A 26,416-nucleotide genomic window follows, 5' to 3' on the forward strand; every position below is an offset into this window, starting at 1 on the left:
ACTGGGGATTGAGCCATGGGTGTTGCGAATTCTGTGTAGCTAAGTATTCTGTGTCTTCTATTTACCACTAAGCTGTATTCCCAGCCTCTTTTTACTCTTTGTGTTTGTTTGTTTGTTTGTTGTCTTTCTGTTTGCTCTGACAAGGTTTTGTGCAGCCCAAGCCTCAGACTCCATCTGTACCCGAAGATGCCCCTGGTGTATGCTGCTAAGCTCAGTTTATACAGAACCTTACTAGGTCTGGCACGTGTTGCTTTGTTTTTAACACTTGCTATGTAGTCCAGCCTGGCCTCTAACTACTAATCTTTCTCTACCTTACCAAGTGCTGGGATTACAAACACGAACCACCATGCCAGCCTAATTTATGATCAATATATATACTTTTCTGAAGTTTCCAGGAAAAAGGAAAGCCCTACCTTGTTAAAGACTCCAAGGCCAACTGACTAAACTTAGTGCTTATGGAGAGTTGAAATGTTGCAGATTAAAGCCAAATTATCTTGAGCTATTTTTAGCCCTTTTAAACCTTTCTTTTTTGTCTGTGTATGTGTGGTGTTTATGCTGTGTATGTGTGTGGGCGCATGGTGTGTGTTCAGGTTCTATGAATGCATGTAATAATCTCTTGCCAAACTGTAACTTCTTAGTCTAGTCAGACATCTTGTTAGATTCCATGTCAACCTCCAGTGAACGTAACGTGTGGGTTACCCACCAACGACCCAGTTTTCAGTCCCTCTGAAGACAATTCATTGCACACCCATGTATCTGATCAAATAATCTTGGCTATCAGAATCTTTACAGTATACCTCATAGCAGACCAGTGACTTTTACCAATCCAACTGCTAAGAATGTTATCACCTGAGGCCTGTAGCCCAGTTTCCTAGTTACCCTGGTCCCTGCTGACTTACTTGGTAAATGCCATGATTTGTGATTGTAACTAATACAGGTTCACATAAGTAGTGAGACATGCCTTTCAGGGAAACCTCAATCCTTGTTCCTGGATCATGATATTTGGCTCCAAATAAACCGGGTTTTACTCCCCTCGAGGCGCGAGAACTGTTTTGTGTCTACAGGATAAAGGCAATTCATTCCGCTGGAGCAGCGCTCCGGTATACTGATAACTTTAGGATGAAGTCTGCCTTTGTCCCCAAGCCTTTTGGGGCAGCACCATATATTGTTCAGGTAAAAAGCGTTCGCAGAACTGGCTACATCTGTTTCTTAGCGGTGAGAAACAGTTTCTCTGTCTTTGTAGTCTCTCTTTTGGGTTGCCTGTGATGCGCATCGGTAGCACTGGGGTTTCAAGCTTATTGAATTTATTTTGAATTGGCAATTCTAGTTTGTCCACGACGTTCGCGTGTGGTTGGAAAGGACCGGGGCTGGATTTGGACAGCCTCAAAGAACTCAGAGCTGCCATTTGTGGCTGCGCACTCGCGCAAGTCCCTGCCGCAGCGCCGCCCTGGGTACCACTCGCCTCCCACCTCCCTATTTTTAGCCGCCGCAGTCCGGGCCACGTGACCGGGGAGGCGGTACAGCGGGCGCCCCGCCCCCACGGCGCGGCGCAGCATCCCGCAGAGCGCCGAACCCGCGTCCCGGGCCTGCGGCTGCGGCGATGAAGATCTGGAGCTCGGAGCACGTGTTCGGGTGAGCCATCTGAGGGCTGCCCGGGGAAGGGCGCGGACGCGGCCAGAGCGGTGCGGCCTCGGGGAGGGGCAGGGATCCGGGACCCACAGGGGGCTCCGGGGCGGGGATCAGGCCCGGGCTGGGAGCGGGGCGGCAGGTGCGAGGCCAGGCCTCCCCATCCTCAGCCGGTTTGGGCCGGCTGCGAGCTGCGTCGCCGGGCGTCGCGATCCCTCCGGAGTAGGGCAGCGGCCTTGATCCCGAATAGAGAAGCTTTTCGTTCCGAGCAGGGGGTGGACGTGGAGAGACTGCATGAAACAGAATTGCCGTCTATTGTCTTTTAACGTGCAAAATTTTAATAAAAACTGATCCCCTGGCTTCAGAATTTCTGGCTTCTTTATTTTTATTTTTCGATGGTGCTGGGACCGGACCCAGTGTTTCGAGCTTGCTGGAAAAGTGTTCAATCACTGCGCATCCGCCTCTAGAAAAATAACCCTTTTAATATGGAACCTTAGACGGGTGGTATGTAGATTTTTGGAAAAGTTGGCAGACTTTCTGAAGGTTTCCCCAAGATCCAGACGTAATTTGTACCGGCTAGATGCAGAGAGCAGCAGGAAGTCATCAAGTACAGAGATGCCAGAGTATAGGCTTGGGCCCCGCTTAGAGTTACTCTAAGGGTCCTGAAACGTTGGCTGCCACTGGAAAATCGCTGTTGACAATTTGACCATTTTTACAGCTTCCGTTCTTTTCTTTTCTTTTCTTTTCTTTTCTTTCTTTCTTTCTTTCTTTCTTTCTTTCCTTCCTTCCTTCCTTCCTTCCTTCCTTCCTTCCTTCTTTCTTTCTTTTTCTTTTTCTTTTTCTTTTTTGAGATAGGATTCCACTATGTGGCTTTAGCTGGCCACATAGTATGTATGTATACCAAGATGGCCCCGAACTCACACAGATCTGCTTGCCTCTCCTTCCCTAGTGCTGGGATTAAAGCCATGTGTCATCGAGGTTGGCTCTTTTTAATAATTTTTAAATTACATTTAATTAATGTGTGTGTGTGTGTGTGTGTGTGTGTGTGTGTGTGTGTGTGTGAGTGTGAGTGAAAGAGAGAGGGCATGTGCCACACTGCAAGCTGCAGTCAAGATCACACGGGGGAATCGGTTCTCAGCTCCTACCTTGCGGATCAGGAGATCCAACTCAGATTTCAAGGTTTGACAGCAGGCATCTCTAGCAGCTGAGCCATCTTGTTGGCTCCAAGTCAGCCACTTAAAAATGTGCACCCCAATTCTGGGCTGGGGAGATGGCTCGCTTGCTAAAGTCCTTGCCATGTAAGTGTGAGTACTGAAGCTTAAACCCCAGAGCTCACGTAGGTCAGTGACCGGACGGCTGGCCTGTGGTTCTAGCTTGCTGAGGTGGATTTGGGGATGCCTGGAGCACTCTAGCTGGCAGGACTACACTCCCTCGGTGAAAAATCGTGTAACAGGATCTCTGCATCAGTCTTGGGCCTTCACAAGCACGAACACCCATGCACACCCTCGGGCACCAATGCACAGCACTCACCCCCATGCACATCACATGTGAAAAGAGAACATGAGAAAAACTTTAAATATATTATACAACTGAGTAAATTTCAGTATAGTTACAGAAATGGGTTTTTGTTGTTGTTTTAGTTTTCTTGCAAATTGTGCAGTCATCACCATGGTGGTCCAGCTTTAGAACATTTTGCTATCTTTTAAAGAGATGCTGAACTTTATGTGGCAGATGTACTCCCTCCCTGTTCCTGCCCTGGGAAGCCACTGATGTGCTTTATGTAGATTTTCCTCTTGGAGATTTGATATAGTCAACGTCATATGTGGTATTCTGTGTCTGGTTTCTTTTGGAAAACATTATCATCATCATCATCATTTTTGAGGCTCACCCATATGGTAGCATTTGTTGGTTCTCTGGTTTATGTCCCAGGAACCCTGCTAGTGCCTAACCCTGGCACTGCTGATAGGGAGGAAGCTCACGGGGAGACCAGATGCCCTTCCAGAATGAGGGTAGCAATAGACCTCCGGCAGGCCATCAGCATCCACTCAGGGCAGTAGCGCTTTGAGAAGATGGACCTACAGCTATCTGGCTTTCTAGTAAGGAGCTGGAAAAAGAAGTTAACCTTCCAGGGAGGCAGAAAATGTCCCCTTTCCCTTCTCTTCAGTTTTGTCTCCTTTTCAACAAAGGCAGCTGGGATGGTAAATATGGTAAACATGCCAGAATCCCTGCCATCACATATATGTATGTTATACTTAACTTCTCATAATGTGGTTTCTCCCAAATAGGAACCACCACCATTATCTCGCAAGGGTCTTCTGGCAGTTTCTTTTCTTCCGATAGTGTGTTTTGAGCTCTAAGCTGACACATATCTATATAGACATGTTGATAGACATATAGTTTGATTTGGTTATGCTAGCTTTATAATCACCTACTCTATGAATGTTACAATTTGCCCGATCTTACAGAAAGGACACATGTGCCTGTTCTGTACCTACGGCCTGTGATGGCCAATACTGGCTGTTGTCTTGGATGGAGAGACACCTGGAGATTAATTAGTAAGGCACACCTCTGCATATGTTGGCCAGAGCTTTTCCATTCAGTGGCTCTGAACCTTCCTCATGTTGTAGTGACCCAACCATAAAATGATTTTCATTGCTGCTTTATAACTAATTTTGCTACTGTTATGAATTGTAATGTAAACGTCTGGTATCCCAAAGAGGTTGTGACCCACAGATTGAGAATCACTGCCATAGGAGATGAGCTCATGAGGTCTCTGACCTCATACTGATCTAATGCATTGGAAATGGGAAATGTTAGACCCATGTAAGTTGGGACCTTGGAGGGAGTCACCTGGGGTGTACTGCTGAGTGGGTATGTGTTGGCCCTCACTCCTCTTATTCCTTTCTGCTCTCTCTGTTTTGAGGTGAGCTGTTCCTCTGTACTCCATGATCTTTTTAAAAAATATTTTACTACTTTATTCTTCTTTAAAATATATTTCTTTATTTTTATGTATATGGATTCACTGTAGCTGCCTTCAGACACACCAGAAGAGGGCATCAGATCTCATGACAGATGGTTGTGAGCCACCCTGTGGTTGCTGGGAATTGAACTCAGGACCTTGGGAAGAGCAGCCAGTGTTGTTAACCCCTGAGCCACCTCTCCATGATCTTTGTCACAGGCACAGAGACAAGCGACCATGGACTGAATCTTGGCGATATTGAGGCCCCCAGTTTCTTTTTGTGTTGATTACATTCTATATCAGTTTCTGTGTTGGAGAGCCAGATGTATTCGCACAGCTGTAACCCCAGCATTTAGGAGAAGGGTCTTGAGGCATATAGAGGAAACCTTGTCTTAAAAAAGAACCAAGGAACTGTATATTGTTATTAGAAACTGTAATTGAAACTTTAAATTTGTTACATTGAATGATAATAACCCTGCTCCCTTTTGTTTTTGGATACAGGGTTTCATGTAGCCCAGGCTGGCCCCACTGTGGAGCTAAGGATGACTTTGAATTTCTGATCCTTCTGTCTCCATTTCCTGAGTGTGCCACTATGCCAGGTTTTAAGCCTATACTACTATGCAATTTAGAGTAAAAATTGGGATGAGGATGGTGGATGTTTGTCTTGAATGCATGAATTCTGGGTTCAGTCCCCAACCCCATAAACTTGACAGAGTGGTACATGCCTACAGTCCCAGCAATTGGGAGATAGAGGCGGGAAAATCAGGAGTTCAAGGTCAGTTGAGCAAGTATGAGACCCTCTGGCAACAATTCAAATAAAAAACATAACTGTATTTCGCAGAAATTGGGAGACTCTGGTACTTTAAAAACATCCATGATTCCTGTATTTCTGTAGTTTGGGTCTCTTATCTCCTTCTGCATCTGGTGTTCTGTAGTTTTTAGCCTTGGTTGAGGTGTATGGTTAGAGTCCAGCATTACAAAGGAGTTGTAAAACATGAATATGTCTGTCCTTAGGGTTTCTGTTGCCGTGACGAGTTCAACATGACCACAAAGCAGTGTGTCCCTCTTGTGGGATGTGTGTGATCCGGGTTTGCAGTGTGGGCCAGTTGTGCTCATGGTAATGGATATAACTTTCCTAAAATTGCAGCTTTCATTCGGAAGCTCAGGTTTTATCTTTGGGCAACAAACCCTAAAGATGCCTTAGAGTGACAGGCTCACTCCCTTAACTTCCCAGAAAATACCCGCCAAGCTCCCAAGTCCTAGCGAACAGTTTGTGCATTGTTCTTCCAAGGGCAAGCAGGGGGTGTTGAAAGGCTGCTTGTTTTGTGTGAGCTGCCTGAGATACCCGGGGCAGCCTGAGACCGGCTTGTCCTGCAGAGATGCTTCTGGCACGCCTCCTGTTCTCTTACAGATCGTCAAAGACAAGAGTCCTCAGGGGTCAAGTGATGATCAGATTAACCACTCTCCATTTCATCACATACTCCTTGGAGAATCCTGAGTTGTTTCACTAAGTGCGTGTGTGAGCGGCAATGTGACCAGGCTGTGGTTTGGAGCCTGGCCTGCGTTGCTGGGAGAGCCCAGGTCTTTCCCCTGTTGCTTTAAGAGTCATCAGTGTAAATGTTGATATGGTGAGAGCTAGTGATGTCCCAGTTACAGTGTGACAACCAGGTCTAGAGCCTCCAGGTAGAACTGGCTGGAGGTAGGATAGAGTTTTGGTTCTGTGACTACCTGCTAGTCTCCAAACCTATAATTTCTAGAAATAAGCGAAAGTAGACTGCTCCTCTTACAGTGTGCTTGGTTCCATGTTGTATTCCCAACTTGGCTTTTTTACCAAATGACTTAGGCAAATCTTTGTTTGCTTGGTTTGGTTTGGTTTGGTTTTTCAAGACAGGCCTTCTCTTTCGTAGTCTTAGCTTTAATGGAACTTGCTCTTTAGACCAGGCTGGCCTTGAACTCACAGAGGCCTGCCTGTCTCTGCCTCCCTGGTGCTGGGATCAGAGGCCTGTGCTACCACCGCCAGGCTGATTTAGGCAGATCTTGGACACTGGTTTCTACCACCCAGCCGTTGGCTGGGGTTCTCCCTTAGACACTCTCAGTCCTTAGCATGTGTGATGATCTTCACTGCTGAACTTACTGGACCTCAGATCAACTGAAGTGTAAACTGCTGGGCACTCCCGTCAAGGGACTTTCTTGACCAGATTACTTGAAGCGGGAAGCCACACCCGAAGTGTGAGCAGCACCTTCCGATGGCTACACAGATCAAAGGACGTGAAAGAGAGGAGCTTTGCATCCTGTCTGCTTGCTCTCACTTCTGCTGGCCAGTTCATCCTTCCTGTTGCTATGGCGTCCCTTCGTGTACATTAGACATTAGGACCAGTTCTTTGGGATTCCAACAGCTCGAAGACCAGCAGCTCTCTAGTAGTCCTCCAGGCCTTCAGCACCAGATTGGCACTGCTGGGATCAGCCCCATGGGCTGAGCAGGTACCAGATTCTCAGCCTCTCCCGTGTGAAACAGCCGCTGTGGGGGCTACCTAGACCGTATCATGTAAGCCAATCTAATATGCATAACCAAATAATTCATGCACATTCTGCTCCCCGCTCCCCCCCCCCCCCCCCCCCGTCTCTTTCTTTAGAGAACTCTAATGCAGCATAGAATCCAGAATTAGTCCTCCCGTCTGCTTTGTTCTAGGCAGACTTTACTATGGATGTTTGGGATCATTCTGGAATGGGAGTCAGCAGAGGCTTCCCTTCCTTTGGGATAGGACTCGGTCACACCATGTCTCTGTATAGCCGGGACTTTGCCTCTTGAGAAAGGTCTGCATTCAACTCCTCATCTGCCAGAGAGAGCTTTGCACACTTGCAGCTTCCTGCAGGCCAAAGAGTCAGCTGGTACTCCTGTGAATGGCTCAGGTGCCTTCAAAGCCAGCCATGCCGTTCTCAAGGCCTGATGCTACCAGGTTTGCATGCTGGCTGTATATTAGTGTTTTCTTCAGCCAGTGGGTACACTTTGTGCCTAGAACTTGACGCTTAATTTTATTTTTTGTTTTTCAGTACACAATTTCTCTGTGTAGCCCTAGATGTTTGGAACTTGCTCTATAGATCAGGTTACCCTTAAATTCAGATCTGTTCTGTCTGCTTCTGCCTCCCTTCTGGGTTGAAAGGCATGTGTGTCAACACAGCCGGCTGGGCTTTGTCATTTTAGAGATAGCTTTAGAGACAACTCTCAACAGACAACTCCAGTTCCAGGGCATCTGATACTCCCTGAGCCTCCATGGGTACCACACACAGGTGGGCACATATAAACTTGCAGATAAAACATAACCCAGCCAGGTGGTGGTAGTACATGCCTTTAATCCCAGCACTTGGAAGGCAGAGGCAGGCACATCTCTGAGTTCAAGGCCAGCCTGGTCTACAGAGGAAGTTCCAGGACAGTCAGGACTACACAGAGAAACCCTGCCTTGAAAACCAAAAAAAAAAAAAAAACCAATAACAAAACAAAACCTACACATATCTACAATAACTTGTATGGTTATTTTGCTGTAAGTATATTTGCACAAGTTGTATGTCCTTTCAGTCTGAGTCTGCAGAGAAATGATGGCATCATGGCGATACATTCCTTCCAGGACAGCATACCAGGAAGGGAGGGAAGGCTAGTAGTTCTCAGCAATGGGGGAAAGCCTATGTTGAACATCTGGAAGGGAGGCTCCTTCACAGGGGTCTGAGGTCTGAGGTTAGGTCCAACCTAACCAAGGTCTGGACAGTAGTGGGCTGCTGTCTGAGACTTTGGCATCTCTGAGAGCAAGAGATAAATTAGGAGGAGGGCTCATCACCCCTTAGCTCTGAGCTCTGACTTAGAGAAGTGGGACTTTTCAAGGGGAACCTCAGGGAGTTCTTGGGACATCCTTAAGATTCCTTGGGATTCTACTGGATAGCCAGGCAGTCTAGGTAGGACCATGAGCTCTATTGGAAGTCAGGAGCTATCCTGCATTCAGGACCTCAGCCAGTGTTTTTCCAGCGAGGCACAAGTAGGGAGATCGTCTCATTGCTGAGAAGTGCCAACGAAAGGTTTCTGCCTCCTGTGGGCTGAAGGAGGACCGGGACAGAGACCAAGTAAGCTCTCTGTAGCCTCAGCACAGACACATCTGCTCCCACATCCCCACACCCGCACGCGCAGGAGATATAGGTTTAGATAAGTACCCAAGACAGCCTGGATGGAGTAAACACAGGTACCTCAGCCCCAGGGCCACTTCCTATGCTGATGTGTTCTCTTGCCAGCCATCCCTGGGACACGGTGATCAAGGCGGCTATGCGGAAGTACCCTAATCCGATGAACCCATGCGTGGTGGGCGTGGACGTGCTGGAGCGCAGTGTGGATGGCTGTGGGCGACTGCACAGTCTGCGTTTGCTCAGCACCGAATGGGGGCTTCCTGGCCTCGTGCGTGCGGTGAGAATTTCCTGCGTGGCCGTGGGCACTTACTGCTGATGGATGCCATAAATGGCTGGGTGGAATGGGTCCCTGCAGTCCCTTGTCCCCTTCTCCTTAGACTGTCCATGGGTCCTATTCTGTTGTCTCAGAAGGACTCTAGTCACTCTAGGTTAGGAGACCTGGGTGACTTTTCTTCAGTGACAGCATATGAAGGCCCAGAATCCTACATTTTGTGGTGCTGCAGTTACACATTTTACATGTGAGCTTCAGCCTATACTCGCTTTTAGAGCCAAAAATGGGGGTGGAATGGGGTCTGGTGGAGAATTGAGAATGTAAACTTCTCTCTACTCCAAGTTTGGGTCCTTGCATAGCCCACGTCTCCTTGTGGTTCCTTTGCCACTCCTGGATTGTATATAGGATGTGAAAACTATCTCTGCAGGCTGATTCTTGCCTTCAAAACTGTCGGCAGAGGAGCCTCTTCTCGGCATCCCTGACTTCCCTGTTTTAACTTTTGTCGAAACATTCTCAGTGTTAAAACTGTTAGCTCGGTTTCCAAAATCTGCCAGGAGGTTGATCTCTCTGCCCATCGCTGAATCCACAGATATAGAACATTTGTTGTAAGAAAGTTCATAACTGGACCTTAGCATCCTGCTCTACTCTTTCTCTCTTAGATTCTGGGAGCCAACAGGACCTTGACGTACATCAAAGAGCACTCCGTCGTGGATCCGGCTGCCAGGAAAATGGAGCTGTGTTCCACCAATGTAAGCAGTGGTCTAAGATGAGAAGGTGCTTAATGTTGCTCCCCGATGGTGCGTAATGCCTCCCTTAAACTGTTCTTCCAGCTTGCCTTTTGCTCGCTCAGAGCACTCCTGTTTTTAGGACGAGGGTTATATTTATTTAGTGGTATTTTATCTTTGTTTTGTTTTGAGATGGGGTTCTCACTGTACTGGAACTCGCTGGATAGCCCAAGCTGGTCTTACATTTTCTGTAATCCTCCTGCCTTAGCCTGTGGAGTGCTGAGGCTATAGACTTGAGACATCACATCTTCCCTTTCCTCATCTTTTTATTCTAATATAATCAACATAAAGAAAAAGGCAATAGGTCAGGTGTGGTGGACATCTGTGAGTTTGAGACCAGCTTGATCTGCATGGTGAGTTCCGGGACAGAGTAATACTTTGTCTATAAATAAATAAATAAATAAATAAATAAATAAATAGAAAGAGGCACTAACTAGTTAGATGAGAAAACTGCTGAATCTGGTGGTTATAGCTAGGTGGCTATAGATAACAATGTGTGTATTTTATACATAATAGTAATAATCTTAATCATAAGACAGGGTCTCACTATGTAGCTCCAGCTGGCCTAGAACTTGCTATGAAGATCAGGCTGGCTTGGTACTCACAGATATCCTTCAGATGTGTATCACCATGCCCAGCTAACTGTGTGTGTGTGTGTGTGTGTGTGTGTGTGTGTGTGTGTAGTAAAAGAACTAGAAGAAAATATTTAGAATGTCTCTACCACAAATATATAAATATTTAAGGAAAAGGAATGTTTACCCTGAATTTTAAAATTTCATTAATTTTGATACAGAGCCTAAGTATGTAGACCAGGCTGGCCTGAAACTCCCAGAGATCTTCCTAGTGGTGGGATTAGCTACACTTACCCTGATTTGAATGTTATACAATGTATTTATACAGTGAAACATTATAGTGCCCATATATATATATATATATACACACACACACACACAATTTTCAGGTATTAACACAAATAGGAATGAGATGGAAGTGCACAGAGTTTTCACAAAGTGTGAACAAACAGTTAGATAAAGCAACAGCCGTAATCAAACCCACAGTCTGTCCTGAGTCACAGTGGTGGAGTGTGAGGTGTCTGGCACACCACAGCCAGGAGTCATAATCCCAGAAGGCAAGAAGGCAATTGGGTTCAACAGAGTTCAGTAGCTGGTATTGGTTCAGACTTTGAGAGTCTGACCCCAGGTAGTTTATTTGAGGCACATTTAGCAGCACAAGTTGGTGAGAAGTTTTCAGGTGATAATGAACTCAATTCCTTGTGCACAACAAAGCATAAGACGTGACCATGTTGGCTCTCTTTGTAAAGTACATGTGACATCTTCCATGAAAACAGGTTCTAGTGGATTGAGAAAAACAAGCTCAAGATGAGGAGGATCCTGTGAGGTCTGTGCCACACAGACAGCACAGAAGTCACCAGGCTCTTAACTATGTCAGCTCTCAGCCTTCTAGGCAGAAAACAGGTTGTGCATCTCTGAAGAGATCTGTGTTAACGTCCCTGGTTTCCTGGTGCCAGTCTTCAGTATGCATCCTGGGCAGTCATTAGCCATGTGTATTTGTAGCTGACATACAAATGTATCATCATAGTGCCATAAGAACTCTGTTCACTGTGATATTTGAGAAGCATTTTTTTTAGGTAGGTCTTTTTGTTTGTTTTTAATTTTTATTACTGTGTGTGGGCATGCCACTGTGCATGTGGAGGCCAGAAGATGGCTTTATGAAGTCAGTTCTTGCTTTCCTTCTTTATGTGCGTTCCAGGAGTCAAAGTCATGTTGGTAGGTCAGTGGGGCAAGCACCTTTATCTGCTGATATATCTCACTGGCTCTAGGAAGGCTTTAATAGAAAAGACAAACAGGAAGTCAGTTTGCTGACAGGAAGTAGGACTCTAGACAAGGCTGCTGAAGCTTCTGTGTAGATCCCAGACTCTGCACATCCAGCCATTAGAGAGTCAGTGAGGCTGGGAACTTGGCTACTGTTGCCATCGAAAACAACAGTGGACTGTATCCTACAGCTGCTGATAGGCTTGGAAATGTGAGGGTACCTTGAAAGCAAATCCTGCCTCAGGTGTAGGGAGAGATCTGTGATCATCATCAAAAGGAAGTACCCAGTGGTATCCCTAATATGTGTATGTGTGGTGCAGGGGTGTGTGTGTTTGTATAGTGCAGTAATGCAGATAGGTGTCTGTGTGTGTGTGTGTGTGAGAGAGAGAGAGAGAGAGAGAGAGAGAGAGAGAGAGAGAGAGAGAGAGAGAGAGAGACTGAATGTTGTCTTTTTCTGGCTTTCATAAGTGTTAATTCTGGGCTGGAAGGGTAGATGGTTTTAGGAAGAAATTCAAGAAAATTGAACCTAAAGCCAGCAGTGTCTTTTTTAAAAATGTGTTTGTGTGTTTGTTTTTAAAGATCACGCTCACGAATCTGGTGTCAGTGAATGAGAGGTTGGTGTACACACCTCATCCAGAGAACCCTGAAAAGTGAGTCACCTCATTGTGGGATGGACACAATGAACAGGGGTGGATGGAGCCTCCCTTCTGGGGTTGGTCAGCCCCTTACGTCTGCTCTTCTGCAGGACTGTGCTCACTCAGGAAGCCGTCATCACTGTGAAGGGGATCAGCCTTGGGAGCTACCTGGAAAGCCTAATGGCCACCACGATATCCTCCAATGCAAAGAAGGTGCACACTTCAGTACAGGGCCCTGGTGCACTCTGGTAATGTGCCAGAGAAGTGGGGATGTGGCTGGTCCTTGGGTCCTCCTGAGGACTAGGATCTTTGTAGTTGAGCTTCTAAGGCCGTAGAATTCCCCACTGTTCTATTTCAAATAGAGATACAGAAGGGCTGGCCAGGTTCTGAGGGGCAAAACATCTGTCTTAGTAAGGGTTATTATTGCTTTGAAATTCATCCAGTCTCTCTGGTCTCCATGATTGCTTTGGTCTCCACAGCAGGTTTGGCCCTGGGACTTTAGGATGTCTTAGGTCTCTCAGAAGTGCATTGACTGTGTTATTCCAAGAGGGTGCTGACCTTGAGATAGCTCAAACCGGTGCACTCTTTATCTCATTAGAGAGATGTGGGTATGGCAAACACCCAATCGTGTTTCTCAGCTTGACTAGCTTGCTTATGGGGACTGTTTCAGTTAAGGTTTCTATTGCTGTGAAGAGATACCATCTCAAGTCTTATAAAGGAAAACATTTAACTGGGGCAGGCTTACAGAGGTTCAGTCCTTTGTCATCATGGCAGAAAGCATGGCAGTGTGCTGACAGACATGGAGCTGGAGAGTAGCTAAGAGTTCTACACTTGTGTTTGCAGGCAGCTGGAGGAGACAGCAAGCCTACCTGGTTGGCTTGAACTTCTGAGACCTCTAAGCCCACCCCTAACAACCCACTTCCCCCAACAAGGCTACACCTACTCCAACTGGGTTACACCTCCTATGTGCCTATGGGGGCCATTTTTATTCAAACCACCTCGTTGTTCACAGCTTGGGAAGATTATTGGTACATCTTTGCCACAACAGTTCCCTCCTGCTTGTGGCAAGAACTGAAGTCCTTCTGTGCTGTTGCAGGGATGGGCTGCCATTGAGTGGATAATCGAACATTCCGAGAGCGCCATAAGCTAACAGGTCTGCATCCATGCCTGGTGACACAAGGGGCAGTCACAGAAACTTCTTAACCTGGTACAGTTTTAGCTTTTTATTACCTGTGTGCATGGAGCACATGAGATGTTGCTTGTTGGTCAGCCCTGTGCTGCAGCCTGTCTGTCACAGTGGACAACACCATCCTTTTTCATGTCCCCAGTTTGCACCCAGGCTTCTTTCCAGGACACGCCTGAGCTCTTGTCAACTGAAGTCTGAGGAAGGCAGTGTAGCAGTTGTTATCCTGAAGTTGGTCTCAGTACCTGTCTGCCTGAACATTCTTCAGGATTGTCACAGCTGATGAAGGGCCTCCATGAATAGGTCAACAATGTTATAGGCAAATTTAATCTGATTTTCATCTTGGGTAAAATTTGCACTTTTTGAAAAAAAAAATTTGTTATCATTTTTATTAAGCCAGGGAGTGGACTGAGGATCTCATACCTGCTGGGCTTCGGTAAGCCCTCGACCTCTGAGCTCCACTCCCAGTTTGTAGATGTTTCTATGAAGAGTGCTGTGTGCCTGTTTACATACTTGGTATGAGCTAGTGTTCAGCCTCTGGGTTGTGTCATTGTGGTGATAAAAGCATCCCTTCACAGATGTGCCTTAGTTTCTTCAGCCCCCAGATATTTGACACCTGATTGGCATCTATCTTATGTCCTCATAAAAGCACCCCACTTCCTGCCTGAATGTTCCTGTTGAGCTGCTGACAGTGGTAGCTTGCATCCCTCTGTTGCCTCCAGTCATGTTCATTTCCTCATTTCCCTCAGCCAACAAGCTGTGGGGTCTGAGGTACATTTAAGATACTCTTGCTTCTTTTTCCTAAGTCAATGAAGCTTGCCAGAGAAGTTTCACTTGAATCCAAGGCTAAGACCTGTTCTGGGGTCTCTAAGCCTTAGTCTAAGTTGAGCTTGTGGGAACTGTGTGCAGGTCTGTGTGTGGAGGGAGTCCTGATGTAAAGTCTAAGCTCCTCAGGTTGTTTCTTCATCAACTAGAGCTAAACCATTCCTATCTTCAGTCAGATGTCTCACCAAAAAGAGTCAACGAAGAAAGGAAAGAAGGAAGTATGGACAAATGAAGAAGATGAGAGGCAAGTGTGGATGTGGCTCTCACCAAGCCTGGAAGAGGTATCTGCTGGAATCTTCCTTGTCCATGACAACCTCCCAGTGCAGCATCAGGCCCAGGTGCCAGCCAGCTGTGTGAGGCTGTCCATGAGAGGCTGTTTCTTGGGAGTGGTGTGAAGCCCTGGTCTGCTGGGCTCTGCTGTAGGCACTGCACTGCTGTGGGTACTGGGCTGGGGCTGCACTGCCTGCATTGGTTTTAAGCTTTTATCTGTGTCTGGAAGGAATGTCACTTGTGTGTGCTGGCTCTAGTCACTCCAAGAGAGCTCCCCTTTCCTCATGGCTGCCAGCTAAGCTGGGGGAGGTCCCTCAAAATTCCAGGGGCCAGGCTGTCGTCATCTGTTCCTGGTGGTCCTATGTCCTTATAGTCTCCCACTTGCCTCTGTGAAGAATGAGAAGTTGCTCTCTGGCCTTAAGGGTCCCCATCATGCACTGCTTCATCCAGAACCAGTTCAGGAGCTCTCTCTACACAGGCCACTGAGGGTTCCAGCAGTAGCTGGGATTTTCAAACTCAAAACTGGCCTTGAACTCTGTGTGACTGAAGATGACCTTGAACTCTTCCTCCTGCTTCCCATTCCCAAGTCCTGAGATTACAGACTTGGGCCGCTATACTTGACTCTTTTTGGTGGTTGTTCCTTGAGACAGATCTTGCTATGTAGCCCTGGCTGTTCTGAAATTCACAGCATTTCTCCTACCTCAGCATCTCAAGCGTCAGAATCACAGGTGTGTGCCACCATGCCCATTATGGGATTCTTGTCAAGTTCCAACTGTCTTTTCAGGTTCTCCTAACAAGTCTGGTTGTCCTTTGAAGAGGGTGGGGACCTCCTACTATGAACACAGAGCTGTTCAGCTAATTCCCTCTCACCATATCCTGGGGTTCTGGGGTCTTGCTGGGGTGTGAGTGGTGGTTTTGTGCTCTTATCCTAGATTGGAGCCCCTCCCCCATTATCTACATCACCTTCCTGCCTCACAGTTTATGTTCCCCACTTTCTTTGTAGCCTTTAGTCCATCAGTGTGTCAGTGAGGGACATGAGTATGAAGTACTCACTGGAAATGAAGCTGACTTCCTCCATCTTCCACCTCTTATGAATTACAAGTGAGCACTGTCATGTCTGGCTTCCTACCATCTTTAAATCAAGGATGTTACACACACACACACACACACACACACACACACACACACACACACACACCTTTTTTTCATTAAACCCAGTTCATACTGTAACTATTTTTGTGACAGTCTCTTTTCTACTTTTAAACAACAGTGTCTTGAAAAGTTCCCTTTGAGGACTCACTGCCAAGAGCCTAATACTTAGTTCCTGAGGCCATTGAAGGCTTCTTGCCAGTCACTAGGTCAGCTACCATAGTAAGGTGGTCGCCCTAGAGGGATACTGCAGCTCCCTCTTTATGTGGTAGGAACAGCTCCAAGACACTTTCCCACTTTGAGATGGTTATAGACTATTGGCTAGCTGCTTGGCGGGAGTAGGGAACATCTAGGGCATTAAGGAGCACTCTCCCTGTAGCTGTGAGGGCATTCCTAGAGAGGTTTGGCTGAAAGGGCACCTCTCACCATGGGAAGCACCATTTACCAGATGGGCAAGGGGGAAAAGGCAAGTCCCTGGAGTATGAGATTCCCATCTTTGCTCTGTGCCTCAGACCACAGCACTTCTGCAGCCTCAGTGGACTGTACTCCTCAGATCTATGTCAAACCCGTCTTTCCTTAAGCTGCCTCCTGTCACAGCAGTGAGAAAAGTAGGCAATACTTGTTTCAAGTTCAGTCGAATTAAGGGAGTGTAGTCATTGTTTTCAATATTCATTCTGTGTAAAGCCATTTGGCGTTGTAACTTCTGTTTTGGTTGAAGTGGATTATATAAACCTTCCTTTTGGGATTCATCAGTATAAAAGTAAATGTTTTATGATTGAGTGTTATAAGTGGTTAGACCTTCATTTTAAGTTACGAAAATAGGCACAAGTTAACTCAAAAAATGCAGTATTGTGTCAGCCTTACACATCCTAGTCCACAGAGTCAGTACTCTATTACCTGGAAGAAACGTCTCAAAGGACAGCCTCATATTCCAAGATGCTCCACCAAAGGGCCCCATAAATCCACAAAGTAACAAAACCCACAGGAAAAACACAAACTAGAAGCCCAACAGGGACAAAACCCAGAATACAGTGTGTGAGGAAAGCTCCATTAGTCTTGGAGAAGTGCCATAGTTTGGCAGCCTTGAGAGCCTGTGGACTCAGGGCCTCTGACCCTTTTATACAGACTCAGAGAGATGTGGGCTGCAGTGCATGAGACTACGCAGAGGATGGAGGCTCGAACTGGGCTGCTAGAGTGCTGTCAGCTCACACTAGGAAAGATGTGCCAGGAAGCCAGTGGGCTCACTGCTTGCTACTATGCCTGGCTGTTTTCCATGAGGACAGGGATCTGGATTCAGGCCCATACTTGTGTGTTAAGCACTTTACTGCTTGAACCATCTCTTTAGCCTCTAAACTGCTGTTGATTAAGTTTCTTAAAGATTTATTTTTATTTATAGATATGTCACAAGAGTGCAGATGCTTGTGGAAGCAGACAGATTGGTGGGAGGCAGATCTCCTTGGAGATGGAGTTGGAGGCAGTTGTGAGCTACCTGATGTGGGTGCTAGGAATGGAACTTTGGTCCTCTTGAAGAGCTTGACAGCGGAGTCATCTCTCCCACCACCTCGAGGGAAGTCTTTATGGGACTTTGTGTTACAACCCCACACTCAGGCCCAAGACAACCTTGAAGCAACTTTTATTTACTGCTTTTCTGCCTTGTGATTCTTGGGCATGAAGGCTGGCTAGTGTTGTATGGAGTTCCTTCATCTAGAAACTATAAGAGAAGGCATTCAAAAACCCGTGATGGAGGGCATCCCCTAGCTAGAAACTTGTAAGAGAGGGCAATCCTTTACTTATTGGGACTGAAGGCTGTTTCCCTGAGACTCATGTGCAATTCTGACATTCTTTAAAATGGAGGGGATTGACAGCTTTCCCTTCCAGGACCCCTGATGGCACCTCTTCCAGTGAAGCCAATCTTGGTTTGCCCTCCTTCAGGGCCTTATGGCTGCCTGAGTCCATGTGCTGTAACTTGTGCTTATAAATTCTTCTAAAGACAGTTTGTCTCAGCTTTTTCCCCCATGAAAAACAATGTTTTTAATATTAAGACTTTCTAAATAATGTAATACATAATTCTGTGCATTATATAAACACCATTTCAGTGTGTTATTTAAGGAATAATGACAAGAAAGCTTCTAGGTTCTATCATTGGATAGAATTTGGCAAGTAAGGAGGGAGTTAAGCATCTGAGGTGACCAAGTACTGTCACTCTTCAGGTGAGCCACACATTGCTAGAATGGTATTCAAAGGAAGACAGTGTTCCCTCTTACAAGTTGGGTTTCTTGTGCAGCTAGGCTTCTTTGTAGAGAATCACTTGCATTAATTCTCAGTTTCTCTACCAATTTGGCTTAGGAATCAATAGTAAAATTCTATCTAGATGACCCACCTCTTAAGAGCAAGAGGATCCCAGTGTCTAGCACCTACATGGTGGCTTATAACCACCTGTAACTAAAGTTCCAAGGATCTAATGCTCTCTTCTGGCTCTTGGACATTAGGCAAACATATGTTACCAGATATACATGCAGACAGACATTTATACACATAAAATACAAATCTTCAACATATATGCACATATGTGCACACATACGTATGCCAGTGGGTTTTGGCTTCTGAAGAAGTGTTTCTGCTCACTCATCAGGTAGCCTGAGTGCTGATATGGGAGTTTCCTATCTCTTTCCTCTGCCCCTTTCTCTCCAACCTATGGGCCCCCTTAGGGCTGAGCCTACCAAACACTTTTTCTTTGGTGTGCTCTCACTGAGCCATAATCCTAGGTTCAAAACAGTTATTAGAACCTTGGGATCCTTAGGATTGGAAACAGGATTGTACTGAGAACTTGAGGTAGCCAGGTATCTGGTCCTTACAAAGATCTGAGAAAACTCAGTAGGCCTGTGCCTGCTGAATATCCGATAAACAAGGACATGGATACACACTCCAAAGGGCAGAGGGTGTGGCTCTGAGTCCAAGGCTGCAGCGATGGAGCCTGCAGTGAGTGAGGGCACTTTTACTTTGTTAGCTTTTAAGTCATTAGTAAGAGGTGTCAACTGTGAGGCCATCAAGTAGTAATTAGCACTTACCAGAACCCATGTGGGTCTCCATCCTGCTCTTTCAGGTTCTCTGTGGTTGCTGGTTAGAGCACACTTCACCAGGTCAGCCAGCCAAGCTTATTACCAGAATCGTTTTGCTGTTTTCAGAGGGTTATGAAAAATAATCTCTCAACTCCAGGCTATTCTGACAGAGACATGGAGGCCCACAGAGTCCAGTTTTCTAAGGGTCCCACTGTGTTTGATCATTGTAAATAAAACCATTTTCCCCCACCTGACTTTATGTTTCCATCAACATAAGACTCCCACTAAGACTCTTTCTCCTGATGTTCCCGTGCAGCCATTTGGATAAAAAACAAAACAAAATAACAAAAAAAAAAAAAAAAAAAAAAAAAAAAAAAACCAAAAAAAACAAACCCTCCCTTAGATCCATCTGTTTCATATTCTTACTGCCCCATTCTGCACCAATCTGTCACTTCCACGATGGTCCCAGGAGGCTGTGCCTCATGACCTCTGCTGAGCTGTGCTGTCTGCATGTATATGGGCTGCTGCACTCAGCCATGTAAAGCATGTAGTGATGATGCCTGTGACTCAGTCTGCCATATGGTAAGGTCACTGAGGAGCCCAGCAAGTCCCTAGGGCACTCAGCTGTGCAAGCAGCCACATTAGAAGCAGAGTTGCATCTCAGTGCAGCCTTCAGATAACGATGGGTCCACTGCCGTCTCTAATGCCACTCTATGTGGAAGCACGGTCTCAGGATGAACAACGTTTGCTGCAATGAAGGCTAATAATTCCGACATGGTTCCTATGTTACCTTCCGACTGGCCTCCCTTTCACAATGATCCATTCACTGTAAGTTTTCCCTCAAATACTGTCCTGACTAGAGAGCCTCTTTTAGGAGGTTTAATTCCATTCGTTTATTTGTTGTACTCTTTTCTGATGAAGAGAGCTCTCTGAAAGCCAAGCTGAGGTCCTGGCACAGGGGGTGATGTGCTGGCAGATGGCCCTTGCCCTCCCTGAGCAGCTTTGTTCTGTGCTGCCGTTGGCGGGTCACTGCGTATGTGAGCAGACTCTATGAAGATGCTTTCCTGAGTCATGCTCAGATGAAACACTTTGCACATGAGCTGTGATCCTAGCACAGGGGCAGGAGAAGCAAGAGAGTAAGGAGTTCAACGCAGCCTGGGCTACATGAGGTCCATCTCAACCAACAGCCTCTCATTCCTCTCTCTAGGCTTGCTTTCCATCCAACTGCACCTTTCTGCAGGAGCACCTCATCCTACCCCACCTCCATGTCCTGCAGACATGGTGTGGCCCCTGGTTTCCCTAGATCTTTCCCAATGCCCCCTCAGTCTTTCCTCTTGGTCCATCTCCATTTTTTTGTGGCATCTGCAGACAAAAAAGTACTCTCTACCAAGGGTCCCAGCGCCATCCCACATGCTTAGTATCCAGGGTGGGCAACAGCAATCAAAGAAAAGGACACCCACCTAACAAAAACAAGACCACGTATCAGATGTCTACACCATCTCAAATATCATGAATAACCAAGAAAATCTGGTAACACTACTACAGCAGGCCGAAACAAGATTTAGCTGAAGCAAAGGAACTTTGAAATAGGTATTATATATATGTTCAGGGACCTTATAGAGAATATGAAAAACATCTAAAGGAAAGAATATGAGAAAAAAAAAAAAAAAAAAACAATTGAATCAAATAATGGAAGCACTTCAAGATATGAAAGTAGAAATAGAATCATTAAAGGCCCAAACTGAAATAAAATTAAGAACAAAAATCTTAGAATATCAAAAACAAATAAAACCTTAGATAAGCTTCACCAAAAGATTACAGACATGGAAGAAAAATCTCAGGTTTGGAAGATACAAAGATAAATGGCCAGATGGTGGTGGCAGATACATCTAATCCCAGCACTCAGGAGGCAGAGGCAGGTGGACCTCTGAGTTTGAGACCAGTCTAGTCTACAAAACAAGTTCCAGGACAGTCAGAGATACAAGATACACAGAGAAACCATGTTTCAAAAGAGAAAAAAAAAAAAAAAACAAAAAACCAAAACCAACCAACCAAACAAAAAGAATTCAGTGTGGTGATTTGAATAGGTTTGGCCCCATAGATTCATATGTTTGGATGCTTGGTTTATATGGAATGGTATAGAAGGTGAGGCCAAGTTGGAGTAGATGTGTCTTTGTTTGAAGGAAGTGGGTCACTGTGGACCCACTGTGGTTAAAGGTAGGCTCTGATGTCTCAAAAGACCAAGTCTGGCTAGTGTGTCTCAGTCAGTTTGGCTGCCTGCAAATCAAGATGCAGAACTCTTAGCTCCTCTAGCACCATGTTTGTCTGTAAGTGACTATGCTTCCTACCAGGAAAATGGTGGACTAAAACTCTGAATTGTAAGCCAGCCCCAATTAAATGTTTTACTTTAAAATAATTGCCATGGTCATGGTGTGTCTTCACAGCAACAAAAAACAAAACAAAACAAACAAACAAACAAACAAAAAACAAACAAACAAAAAAAAAACCTAAGACATTCAGTCAAAAAAAAAAATCTGGTCAGAAAATCTGGGACATTATGAGAAGATTATGTATTGTGAATAATAGGAACAGAGAAAGGAGGTAAAAAAAAAAAAAAACCAACAACAACAAAAACTAAGGTCAAAGACACAGAAAATAACAAAATTAAAGAAATTCTCTAATTTGGCCAGTGTAGTGGCACACACTTGTAATCCCAATATTTCAGAGGCAGAGGCAGGCCAATCTGTGTGAATTCCAGGACAGCCAGGAATATGTAGAAAGATCCAGTCTTAAGAAACAAAAACATAAAAAACCCACCCCAAAACAAAAACCAAAGGGAAAAAGTGTCCCCAATCTGTAACAGGTGCTTATTAAGGTACAAGAAACACACAAAACAGATGTATGAATTAGAGGCTAACCTAATCTACAGAGCAAGTTTCAGGACAGCAAGAGAAATTATGGGGGCAGGGAGGGGATAGAGAGAGAGAAAGATCTGCCTCATCCAAAAAACAAACACATCTCACCATCAAGGGCAGATTGGAAAATTCTATTCCAAGCAGTGGAACCAAGAAGCCATCTTAATATCAGACAAAGTAGCTTTCAAACCAAATTCCCTCAAGTTCATAAAAGAAACACTACAGCTCAAACTGCAGATTGACTTTCACAGAGATAATGTGTATGCACCATTAGACATGTCATAGAGACAAAAACTAAACAGAGAAATGATGGCATTAATATAGTAAGTAAAATAGACCTTACAAATATCTACAGAACATCCCACCCAAACATAAAATATACCTCTTTCTCAGAAGCTACTTAATTTTTTCTAAAACTGGCCACATACTACAACAACAAAGCAAATCTCAGCAAATAGACTTCTTCATGCATGGGCACTTTCTCCCGTTAAGTGGATGCACACAGTGAAGGGAAGCCAGAGGACCATGGCGGCTGCACCACGGCCACACTGCCCAGGCTAACTTTAAACTCATGATCTTCTGCTTCCATGTCCCAAACACTGGAGCCACAGATGCTCCACCATCCCTGGCAATTAACCCTTTTCCTTAGTCACATGGCTTTATAACAGCAGAACTGTTTTATTTTTTTTAATTTGGTCCTTGGGAACTATATTTATAAAGTATTTTGTTTGTTTGAAGACAAGGTCTCTCCCTGGTTGTCCTGGGACTCACTCTGCTGACCAGACTGGCCTTAAACTTGGAGATCCTCCTGCCATTGCCTCGCAAGTGCTAAGCGTAAAGGTGTGTGTCAGCACCATCCAGCTTTAAAATATTTTTAAACTGCTGCTGCAAGTACCTACCTTGTCTTTACAACCTGAGTGACTTCTAAAAGCCTGCTAATCCCTGGAAGACATAACCATTTCACAACAGGAATTCAACACAGACAGTATGATGAAAGCCAGTTTATTTCCCCTTCATAAGTTCTAAATTAAAATACCTTTAAAAAAAAAGAGAGAGAGAGAGAGAGAGACAAGATCTCACTGTGTAGATCAGGCTGCCCTCAAATCACACAGATTTTCTGTCTCTGCTTCTGGAATGCTGGACCTAAGGTGTGAGGCATCACACGCAGCTGAAATAAATACTCTGTGGAGCACACTTAGCACTGTCCTTTTCCCTGAAAGTCAGCCATCCTCTGCTTACACACTTGGGAAACCAGGTCAGAGCCCAGTCAGTGGGACACATTTCTTCATGGTCCTTCAATGTGCAAAATTTTGTTTTATTTGAACAAAAAGCAACATAATTTGAAACTTCCATGTCTCCTGCATTCACCTAAAGTTCAGTCCTCTATTAATACAGTTAGAAAAATAAAAACCTTATAGATTTCATGGCGTGAGTTCATGGTACTAACCACACATCTCTTCAAAACAGATAGTTTTTAGAATTATTGTATAATAACTTTTGGGTTTAATTTTAAAGAGCTGAGACTTGAAATCAAGTAATTAAGGTCATTAAGTCAATGTGCAAATCAACTATTTAATTTTTACTTATCTTGGGAGAATTAATTTCCATTGCCAATGACAGATGCCTTTCAAATAGTACTGAGTATGTTACAATATTTACAAGCATTTTACATACTCTGACCTCATACTATGGGACCAATGGCTGGTGCTCACGCCTGGAGAGGTCAGGAAGGACAAATAGCTGTATCCAGGAGATGCATCAGACTCTGGGGTCAGCCATAAACAACTGCTGAACTAAGAGAGCAACGTAACAGGGAAGCAGGACAAGGGGTCCTGCACAAGGTTACTGGAGGAACAGGAAGCTCTAACTGTTGTCAGCTAGGACTTTAAAAGCAAGCCACAGTGGCAGTACCAGGTGGGCCAAAGCCTATAGAATCTTAGTTTAGAATGGGTGTGCGGGGAAGAACCAGTCTTGTAGACAAGATACAGTTAAATGCACAGATCTTTTTTGGTGTCTCCCTAAAAATGCTAATTTTATTTCTATAATTTTTACCTGTCACCTGCCATTTTTTTCCCACTACTTTGTGCAAGTTGTTTACTGGGCTTGGCATATACTTGAACTCTTAACACACTTGGCAAATCCCATTAATGTGCTGAAAAATTTATATCCTGATGTTCTGGTAAAAGGGGTCATATGCCCAAATCACTATGCACAGAACTGTGAGCCTGAAGGAATGAGGTCAAATCTGTGACATTTACTAGATCATTGATTAGTGAGTGTGAATAAAATTCTCACTTGTGGAGTGGTGGGCTCAGAGTTTTATGTGGGAAGTCAACACTAATTAGTCACCATTTTATAGAAGCATGTTACCCTATACGCATGCTTATAAACTCACATAGGTATATTCCTTCTTCCTTGCTTCCTTCCAGGAGATCATTTTAGAATATACACCTGGGCCACAGCAGTAGTGGCCCCACCTAAGTGCAGTGTAACATTCTGGTGGTCTCAGGGAAGATGTATAAATGGGATTCCCACACTGTGATTTTTACAGCTTAGTCTTAGAAACAGCTGGAACGTTACGGGTTTTCTGGCGGTCCACTGGTACATGCGGCACAGATGGATTACTAACGTGCATTGCGGTAGTCAGCTGGTAAAGTTTATTTCATCAGTGTAAGTATTTAAAGCCTTCTACTAAACTATAAACTTCAATGCATTAGAAATGACTACTGGAGTATTTCTGAGGTGTCACTGTTGGTTTAATGGGAAATGGTACTGTATCTTGATGTTGGTATGAAATGCAACTGTCATGCCTTTTATTAAATGGAACTGTCATCAGTGGTGATTATGAGGGTGGGTTTCTTTAAATAGCTTTCAGGAGTTACACTGTACATGTGCTTTTAACTCATTTTCCAAACATTAGTGGCAATTTGATTGACTGGTTATTCCTAAGCATATGGAAATGAGGGGCAGCCCATGAAACGTGTCACAAGAGCTGAGGAATTTCAGGCACACAATACTACCTGTCAGTCACCCTTCATCAGAAACTCAGTGACACAAGACAACTAGTGCAAAAAGCATCAAAAATTATGCATGGCAGCAGGTTAATTTTCTTGAAATTCCAAAACAGCCAAGGTTTTTCTTTTAAAATTCATTTATAAAAATAAACTTCAGTTTGAGACTCAGGTACCAAACTGGTTAATTTCATCACAATGGCCACACTATAAAGTTATGGAAAATGTAGGTGAAAACATAGGAGACGTAGCTCCTTTTTGCTGGCACCCTGCTGTTACAGCCTATCAGTTAACCAAAACCTGCTCAGGTGCTTGTACTCTTCCTTTTACCTCAAACTTCCACAAAATCTTAACTCTTAGACATGTATTATAAGACTCTTCAAAACCGTAATACATTCACAATAGGGAACGAAGGCCTGTTAGCAGCTCAGGAAACACTGAGGCCTGTGCCTGGGCAGACCCTGAGCTCAGAGAAGTGGCCACCCGTGTGGTGTACAGCTTACTTGAGTGTTCTGCACTGGATGCAGCCAGAGCCCCAAAGAGATTATCAGCAAGGCCTTCTAGACTTGTGCTGTGAGATGAAAGCCAACCTGGTGTGTGGCAGGGCTTTGGACCACTATGTACATGAAATAGAACACTGTCACGGGGAATGCCAATATGACTTACTGCTTACAACTGTGCTAACATCAACACTCGGTCAGACTGACTTCACACACAGAAGCTCTTTGCCTTAGTTAGGAAATTATCAGAAGAACATTGAGGAACCGAACTTAGGAAGTTTCTGGCTTCCCTACTCAAAAACACAAAATCAAGTTTTAGGCTTTCTGAGTGCAAATGAACAAGTGGCTGACCTGCCTCATACCATCAGCTGATATGAGCACAGCCTTGAGTCTGTGTCTCAAGGAACAGCCCAAGCCTGACCTGCTGCAGACGGAGCCTGTGAAGTAAATCCCCTGGGAAGAGAGTCCTGCAGCACTGCACTGCCCGCCTCTAGAGACACACAAGAACGGGAAGGCACAGGGCTCAGATCTCATTGATAGTCCGTTCTGAAGGGCAGTACTCTGAGGGGCCCGCCGAGGACATGTAGAAAGATTGTGTCTTCCTTTTCAACCTGGCTCTTTTGTTGGCCAACACCAGGCTGCGCCGGCTTGAGCTGATGATCTCTGAAATGAACTTTTTGCAGTCTACACACACCTCCATTGTGCTCCAGTCTTCCATGAACTCTTTGGGAAACTGGAGTTCTTCATCGGACTTGTCCACAGACTTGGATTTTGAGGAGAACCTGGGGTGGGGGAAGCCAACAAAAAATATTTACTTATTTATTTATTTAAGATTTATTTACTTATTTCATGTATGTGAGTACACTGTAGCTGTCTTCAGACACACCAGAAGAGAGCATCAGGTCCCATTACAGATGGTTGTGAGCCACCATGTGATTGCTGGAAATTGAACTCAGGACCTCTGGAAGAGCAGTCAGTGTTCTTAACTACTGAGCCATCTCTCCAGCCCATATTTAGTATTTTTAATACTAAATTCGGTTGAACTATTAAAAATAGATATGAGAAAAAAATCCTAAAAGGGTTGACAAGACATCATAGAAAAGGGTGTGTAATTATGTCATGGCCAAGAAGGAATTTACTATTGCAGACAGGGTTCAAAAACCTTTTTAGAAATCAGGTACATGTTTTATTAAAAAATAATACTAGCTAAGCATGGTGGCCCACACCTT

At 44.9% G+C, this 26,416-nt stretch overlaps 2 protein-coding genes across 3 annotated transcripts in view; one reads left to right on the forward strand and one right to left on the reverse strand.

Moving 5' to 3' along the window:
- Nucleotides 1–1,600: 1,600 nt before the first annotated feature.
- PRELID3A (PRELI domain containing 3A) lies at nucleotides 1,601–14,650 on the forward strand (the record flags this gene model as incomplete). Its single annotated transcript, XM_080920465.1, has 7 exons — nucleotides 1,601–1,632; nucleotides 8,861–9,029; nucleotides 9,683–9,772; nucleotides 12,220–12,290; nucleotides 12,386–12,488; nucleotides 13,372–13,482; nucleotides 14,456–14,650. 6 exons carry the CDS (start codon nucleotides 1,601–1,603, stop codon nucleotides 13,423–13,425), a joined length of 519 nt encoding a protein of 172 aa, XP_080776591.1. The 3' UTR covers nucleotides 13,426–13,482; nucleotides 14,456–14,650.
- Nucleotides 14,651–22,777: 8,127 nt separating this feature from the next.
- The window catches only part of SPIRE1 (spire type actin nucleation factor 1), a 116,979-nt gene continuing 113,340 nt past the window's right edge, over nucleotides 22,778–26,416 (reverse strand). For both annotated transcript variants that reach the window (XM_080919746.1, XM_080919745.1), the window contains one exon: nucleotides 22,778–25,969. In XM_080919746.1, coding sequence (XP_080775872.1) covers nucleotides 25,711–25,969 — 259 coding nt within the window. In that variant the 3' untranslated portion in view covers nucleotides 22,778–25,710. The remainder of the gene's footprint in view (nucleotides 25,970–26,416) is intronic.

This window comes from Micromys minutus (genome assembly GCF_963924665.1).
Source record: "Micromys minutus genome assembly, chromosome: 8".
Classification (NCBI taxonomy): Eukaryota; Metazoa; Chordata; class Mammalia; order Rodentia; family Muridae; genus Micromys; species Micromys minutus.